This window comes from Coptis chinensis, chromosome 2 (genome assembly GCF_015680905.1).
Source record: "Coptis chinensis isolate HL-2020 chromosome 2, ASM1568090v1, whole genome shotgun sequence".
NCBI classification, from domain to species: domain Eukaryota; kingdom Viridiplantae; phylum Streptophyta; class Magnoliopsida; order Ranunculales; family Ranunculaceae; genus Coptis; species Coptis chinensis.
Window position 1 is genome coordinate 96,112,782 of NC_141457.1, and position 8,393 is coordinate 96,121,174.

Sequence of the window (8,393 nt, forward strand, 5' to 3'; positions counted from 1 at the left end):
TACATATATATTTCATTCCTTCTATTATATTATATTGTTTCCTTATAAAGATTTATTCTTGTAAAAAATAAGGTTGAGAATATCAATTTAAGAGGGAATAATTGAATCAATCAGGTTAGTTTCCTTTTCAAATAATCAAATCCTTTTGATTTAGTTAGAATATTACAATTTCGGCATTATTTACATCTTAATTTATTTATTTAAGAGTTAAAAGGTGTTGAGTTTTTCACTGTTTAACATTGAAACCCGAGAAACTTGAGCAACCCGAGTTGGGCTTAATTAGGCTGAAAATTTAAGGACCGACTAGGGTTTGGTCCCGGGCTCGAGTTGAAACACTTAAAACTCAGGTTGGGCTTGGGTTAGGCCTCAACCCGACCCAACCTACCTGAGTTCCACCCCTAATATAAGCTGTGTAAGACACTATATAAATAAGCGACTTATTATTTCACATTAGGGGTATACTTGATATTTTATCTACCCGACCCGTTTTTAATTTCGCGTCAAGGGTATACTTGACCTTTCATCTACCCAGTCCTTGTGAGTGATTAAAAAAAACAACTATTCTTACAAGTTACTTTCTCCCCCGATCTGTCCTGGAGAGTTTCTCCCTGAAGTTTTAATTTGGAAACCTTTACATGTTAAAACCTTACAAAACAAAGTTTGATCCAAATTTTTAGTAGGAAATGAGTGGGGATTTGAGCAATCGAGATGATTGGCAAGATAAGCAGGAGTGATTTTGGGAGAAAATAGGAAGTATAGAAATAGACCAGAAGAAGTCTTTCATTTTTTGGAAACTTTTGCCTCCATTTTAGGATAGGAAAGTTTTTAAAATTTTTTGATTTTGATTTTAAACTTTCCATACCGGCCCATCGCTAAATGAAGTACCAAGCGCCTGCAAGTCGGAAAGTTCTAAAATAAATATTTGCCCAATCTGAGCTATAATGTATTCATATAGCAATTTAGGTTTAATAGAGTGTTCCGATAAATATTAAATCACTCGATGAACTGCGAGTGGATCCTTATCTAATTCTCATTTTACTGTCTAATTTAAGATTTTGGATAGACAATAGACATTAATTGCCATGAAGGAGAAAAAGGTTTATGTTCGTATATGAAGCATGGTCATTGATTATCTTCATTAGATCATTGATTTTATCTTCATTCTGTCAAATGCATAAGTTGTATGGAGTTGGTGTACATTCACATTTTTTTTTTGTCCATTCCATTGAAATGTTAATTTTTATCTCTGTTTTTCATTTCATGTCAAAGTATTGTATCAGTAAATTGTAAACATCGGTACATGTAGAACAGATGAATCCTAAGGATTGTTGTGCTATAATCATTTTCTAGCATTACGCCAAATTATGTATCTTCAAAGACATTTCTTGCCGAAGGCACAAGCCATACCTAGTGGAAAAATAGGACGTAATGTTCAGATGTGGCATCATATGGAAAAATAGACCTTTCAATTCTTATTTCTTTCCTCTTTCCTCTTTCCTCTTATCTCAATATTGAATTTTCTTTAACTTTCTTTAATCTCACTTCAAGTTTGTAAAACAAAACAAGTTTGAATAGTCACAATGACATCTAATAACCCTTTATATAGGGTACCCCTTTATATACCAAGATTTCAAAGTCAAGTAATATATCTAACCTCGATCTAATGTCAAGACTCAGTCATCTAACAAAACAAAGTCTAGCTATTAGTTATGTCATCTTTACTTATACTAACCTAGCCGGCAAGCTTTCTCTTAAACGGATTAGTCTGTTAGCGGAATATGTTAGTGGGACAGCTTATACAGTGTCTTGAAACAGTTTATATAGTGTCTTGGACAACTTTTTAATTTACTATCACAACAATATATAAGCTAGGGGTGGAACTTGGGTTAGGTTAGCCCAAGCCCGTAAAACCCGACTTTTGTTGGTCTTGGGCAACCATTTTAGATCCGTGGTTAGGGCTTGGTCGTGTAAAATCAAAGAGTTTCGGATTGGGCTTGGGTTAGAATATCAAATAACCGAAAAACCCGAGCTCGTGTGCATATATGTACGTATATATTTCATTCCTTCTATTATATTATATTGTTTCCTTATAAAGATTTATTCTTGTGAAAAATAAGGTTGAGGATATCAATTTAAGAGCGAATAATTGAATCAATCAGGTTAGTTTCCTTTTCAAATAATCAAATCCTTTTGATTTAGTTAGAATATTACAATTTCGGCATTATTTACTTCTTAATTTATTTATTTAAGAGTTAAAGGGTGTTGAGTTTTTCATTGTTTAACATTGAAACCCGAGAAACTTGACCAACCCGAGTTGGGATTAATTAGGCTGAAAATTTAAGGACCGACTAGGGGTTTGGTCCCGGGCTCAGGTTGAAGCATTTGAAACTCAGGTTGGGCTTGGGTTAGGCCTCAACCCGACCCAACCCGCTCGAGTTCCACCCCTAATATAAGCTGTGTCAGACACTATATAAATAAGCGACTTATTATTTTGCATTAGGGGTATACTTGACATTTCATCTACCCGAGCCGTTTTTAATTTCACGTCAATAGTATACTTGACCTTTCATCTACCCAGTCCTTGTGAGTGATTAAAAAAAACAAATATTCTTACAAGTTACTTTATCCCCCGATCTGTTCTGGAGAGTTTCTCCCTGAAGTTTTAATTTGGAAACCTTTACATGTTAAAACCTTACAAAACAAAGTTTGATCCAAAATTTTGGTAGGAAATGAGTGGGGATTTGAGCAATAGAGATGATTGGCAAGATAAGCGGGAGTGATTTTGTGAGAAAATTGGAAGTATCGATCGAAATAGACCAGAAGAAGTCTTTCATTTTTTGGAAACTTTTGCCACCATTTTTGGAGAGGAAAGTTTTTTAAATTTTTTTGATTTTGATTTTAAACTTTCCATACCGGCCACTGCTAAATGAAGTACCAAGCACCTGCAAATCGGAAAGTTCTAATATAAATATTTGCCCAAGCTGAGTTGTAATGTATTCATATAGCAATTTAGGTTTAATAGAGTGTTCCGATAAAGATTAAATCACTCGATGGACTGCGAGTGGATCCTTCTCTAATTCTCTTTTTGCCGTCTAATTTAAGATTTTGGATAGACAATAATAGACATTAATTGCCAGGATGGAGAAAAAAGTTTATGTTCGTATATGAAGCATGGTCATTGATTATCTTCATTAGATCATTGATTTTATCTTCATTCTGTCAAATGCATAAGTTGTATGGAGTTGGTGTACATTCAAAAATTTTTTTTTTTCTCCATGCCATTCCATTGAAAAGTTAATTTTTATCTCTGTTTTTCATTTCATGTCTTAGTATTGTATCAGTAAATTGTAAACATCAGTACATGCAGAACAGATGAATCCTAAGGATTGTTGTGCTATAATCGTTTCCTAGCATCACGCCAAATTATGAATCTTCGAAGACATTTCTTGCCGAAGGCACAAGCCATACCTAGTGGAAAAATAAGTCGTAATGTTCATAAATAAGATGTGGCATCATATGGAAAAATAGACCTGTCAATTCTTATTTCTTTCCTCTTTCGTCTTTCCTCTTTCCTCTTATCTCAATATTGATTTTTCTTTAACTTTCTTTCATCTCACTTCAAGTTTGTAAAAAAAAAACAAGTTTGAATAGTCACAATGACATCTAATAACCCTTTATATAGGGTACCCCTTTATATACTCCAAGATTTCAAAGTCAAGTAATATATCTAACCTCGATCTAATGTCAAGACTCAGTCATCTAACAAAACAAAGTCTAGCTATCAGTTATGTCATCTTTACTTATACTAACCTAGCCAGCATGCTTTCTCTTAAACGGATTAGTCTATTAAAGGAATATGTTAGTGGGGCAGCTTATATGGTATCTTGAAACTGTTTATATAGTGTCCTGGACAACTTTTTAATTTACTATCACAATCATTATATAAGCTAGGGGTGGAACTTGGGTCAGGTTAGCCAAGCCCGTAAAACCCGACTTTTGTTGGTCTTGGGCTAACATTTCAGATCCGTGGTTAGGGCTTGGTCTTGTAAAATCAATGCCCGACTTAGTTTCGAATTGGGCTTGGGTTAGAATATCAAATAATCGAAAAACCCGAGCCCATGTGCATATATGTATGTATATATTTCGTTGCTTCTATATTATATTGTTTCCTTATAAGGATTTATTCTTGTAAAAAATAAGGTTGAGAATATCAATTTAGGAGCGAATAATTGAATCAATCAGGTTAGTTTTCTTTTCAAATAATCAAATCATTTTGATTTAGTTAAAATATTGCAATTTCGGCATTATTTACATCTTAATTTATTTATTTAACAATTAAAAGGCGTTGAGTTTTTCATTATTTAACATTGAAACCCGAGAAACTTGAGCAACCCGAGTTGGGCTTAATTAGGCTGAAAATTTAAGGACCAACTAGGGTTTTGTCCCGGGCTCGGGTTGAAGCATTTGAAACTCGGGTTGGACTTGGGTTAGGCCTCAACCCGACCCAACCCGTCCACCCCTAATATAAACTGTGTAAGAGACTATATAAGTTGCTTAATGCTTATTGAAAGATTGTCTAACCTTGTGGTGTTACTTATAAGTAGACATAGTATTCAATGCAGAAAAGCTAGCTAAAGCCTACTTCCCTCCATATATACAATGAGATGGCCATGGATTATTTGTATGTTTGTTTTCTTTGCAGTATCTCATTACAATGGATGCTTGGGTTGTTTGGAAGAGGAAAGAATTGCTCTATTGAAATTAAAAACTTCAATCAAATGGTGTCATACAGATTTTTTTCGTACAAATAATATGGATCCTATCCCTCCTCTTTCCACTTGGGTTGATGACAAAAGAAGTGATTGTTGTACTTGGGAAAGAGTTAAGTGTAGCAATAGCACTGGTAGGGTGATCCGACTCTCTCTTTACGCTACATACTCTTCCCATCAATATCTAGACGAATCCTTATATACTCCCTTTGAAGAGCTACAACATCTAGACTTATCAGAAAATGGTGTTCATTGGAAAATTGAAGGTAAATATAATGCATACCGATGAGTCCTTATTTTTGCACTAACACTTGTAGCACTTGGACTTCCAACCATTTCCAAATAATTTTTATTTCCTTATACTCTACTTGCAGATCTTGAGAGATTGTCCAGATTGAAAAGGCTGGAGGTCTTGAATTTAAGATCTAACATATTCTTTAACAAGAGGAATACTGCACCTTCCAACAAAAGTGACAAGAGCATTGTACCGTTTCTGGGGGAATGGAAATCTCTTAAGACTCTTATTCTCGGCGGGAATAATTTAACAGGGTCATTATTGGACTTTGGCAAAGGTATGTGAACGTACATTTTATTATTAAATATTAATTCATATTGATTTGCTGCCACATGAATAAGCTTTCTTAATTTGTGAATGCATCTTTAGGTGTTTAAACTTTGATAAATATTCTATAATTGATTATTGGTCGACGTGTTTCATTATTTTGGTGCAGTGCTAACAAATTTGAGCAACTTGGAAGTCCTAGATTTAGGTGCCAATATGCTAGATGGCTTCTTTCCCTTCTATGGTAAATAGTTAAAAAATCTCCATAACTAAAATTTTAATTAGAGCATGTTTATTATATTTGACAACTCTTTTCTTCATTGCATTCCAACTTTGAATCACTTTTTTAGATTTGAGAAATATGAGCAAGTTGAAGATCTTAGATGTGAGTGGGAACAACTTCTCAGGGAGGATTCCTCCGTCAATATTGTCTCTGAATTCTCTGGAGGCTTTATCCTTCAGTCATACGAATATCAAAGACTCCGTATCAAGTAAATCTCCATCAAGTCAATGACACTTTCATGATTTTATTATCCAATCTTTCTGGATAACACTAACAATCTCTCATATATTCTCTTTAGGATTCTGTGAATTGACGATGCTCCAGGAGCTAGATCTTAGTGTGAACGAATTTGAAGGGATCCTTCCTCCATGTCTCAATAATTTGACATCTCTTAGAATGGTAGACTTCTCGGATAATCAACTGAGTGGAATCATTCCTTCATCTCTTATATCTAACCTGACATCTTTAGAGTACATTTCACTTAGTCAAAACCAGTTTGATCAGAGTACCTTATCGATCATGTCATTGGCTAGTCATAAAAATCAATTAAAGGTTCTTTGTCTATCAAACTGCAACCTTAACACATCGACAAATGACCTTCTAAACTTTCTCCATAACCAGTATGACTTGAGAAAAGTAGACCTCTCACATAACAATTTACATGGAAAGTTTCCCACCTGGTTATTTGAAAATAATTCAGTGTTAGAAATTTTAAATTTAGGAAACAACTCAATTAATGGTTATATTCGTTTGCCATCTAGTCCTAAGGTAAACTTAACCTTCATTGAAATCTCCAACAATCAAATTCAAGGAAAACTTCCGACAAATATTGGTGACATATTTCCAGGACTAATCCATCTAAATTTGTCTAAAAATGGCTTAGAAGGTAGAATTCCTAGCTCACTAGGTAACATTAAAAACTTAAGATGTTTAGATTTGTCAAGTAATAACTTCTCAGGAGAAATACCAGAGAGTTTTGCCTTGAGTAGCAAATCGTTAAGAGCTTTGATACTATCAAATAATAGACTAGATGGTCAAATATCTACTAATCTTTTTAACAAATCCTTGATTTTTCTACGTCTCAATGGTAATCTATTCACTGGAAATATCCCAAACGCTACTACGTCTAAACTCTCTTCTCTAAAGACATTGGACCTTAGCCGAAACCTTATATGGGGTGAAATTCCTACTTGGATAGGTAACTTGACAGAATTAAAGACACTTGTCTTGCGCAATAATTCCTTTGATGGTCCCATTCCATTAGAGTTCTGCAACTTAGTTAACATAGAATTTCTAGACCTTTCTCAAAACTACCTTTCAGGTCCCATACCTTCTTGTCTAAACTTGACATCTTTACGATATATGCATTTGCAAGTAAATAATCTCACAGGGTTAATGCCAAAGGGATTACTCAAAAGCCCAAACTTAAAGACATTAGACCTTAAGCATAACAACTTATCTGGTAGCATCCCCTATTGGCTTGGCTTACTTACCGATCTGAGAGATGTTCTTTTGAAAGGAAATCATTTCAGTGGTTCAATTCCTCATGAATTTTGTCAGCTGAATAAGATAGCTATACTGGATCTTTCCCATAACTCGTTTATTGGACCAATACCTCCGTGCTTCAGCAACATCACATTTGGAAGGAATGGAGCTGTTGAACCTGCATTTGAAAATCGTATAGAGGTTATGTTTGCAGGACCCGCTTACCTATATGTGTACTCAGATCATTTTGATTTTGATCGAGAAAAGGAAACTATTTACTATACAGTATATGTAGAACAAGAAGAAGTCGAGTTCATGACAAAAAGTAGGTCTGATCCTTACAAGGGTGAGATTATTAATTTCATGGCTGGAATGGATTTGTCATGCAACAAATTCACTGGTGACATACCGCGCGAAATAGGAGCTCTAATTGCAATCCGTGCTTTGAACTTGTCGCACAATCAGTTAACAGGATCAATTCCAAAAAGCTTGTCAGATCTAAAGCTAGTCGAGAGCTTGGATCTTTCTCACAACAATTTGAGTGGACAGATTCCATCAGAGCTTATTGGCATAAACACATTGGAGGTCTTCAGTGTGGCCTACAACAATTTATCTGGTCGGGTTCCAGACATGAAAGCGCAGTTCAGCACATTTGGTGTAACTAGTTATGAAGGAAACCCGTTTCTTTGTGGAGAATCTTTGCAAATGCAATGCAACACCTCTAAAGATTCAGTGACACTCACACTGGCTGGACTAACAGATAAGTTTGGGATTGATCCTATTAGCTTTGTTTCAAGTTTTGCAGCTACTTACGTCGTCTACTTGCTGGGATTTGTAATTATTCTCTATGTCAACCCCCATTGGCGTGGATTGTGGTTCAATTTCATTGATGCATGCTTGAGCTTCATGTTTCCATTTTGTTCAAAGTAATCCAACATATTTGAACTTTCCAGGTCATTTTGTGACAGGATGATTTGAACAATGTGCTTGGCAATTCGCAATCCAAGTTCAGTTGTAACATATTATTTAATAAGGGGAATGCAATTTTTGTTATTTTCTTATGGCATACTGGAACTATGAGAACTAAGCAGGTATTCAGAAATGCTAATGGGAAAAGGGCCGGGTTCCAGTGGTGAACATATCCATGCTAGAGTTTCTTCTAAGATTTTAGACACCGTAAATATAATGGTATAGCTTGAATGACCAATGCAACTTGTCCATTAAACATCACAACCTACATAATTACACCAAAGAGGGCAGAAGGTTGAATGAGTGAACATGACGATCAACACAT

General features: G+C 35.0%; 1 protein-coding gene across 1 annotated transcript; it reads left to right on the plus strand.

Annotated features, from left to right (window-relative positions):
* Window positions 1–4,550: 4,550 nt before the first annotated feature.
* LOC147519318 (uncharacterized) lies at window positions 4,551–8,160 on the plus strand. Its single transcript, XM_086590947.1, has 5 exons — window positions 4,551–5,035; window positions 5,144–5,341; window positions 5,501–5,575; window positions 5,682–5,822; window positions 5,913–8,160. The coding sequence occupies exons 1-5, from the start codon at window positions 4,660–4,662 to the stop codon at window positions 8,027–8,029; spliced, it is 2,907 nt and encodes a 968-aa protein (XP_086447073.1). The 5' UTR covers window positions 4,551–4,659; the 3' UTR covers window positions 8,030–8,160.
* The last annotated feature ends 233 nt before the right edge of the window (window positions 8,161–8,393 follow it).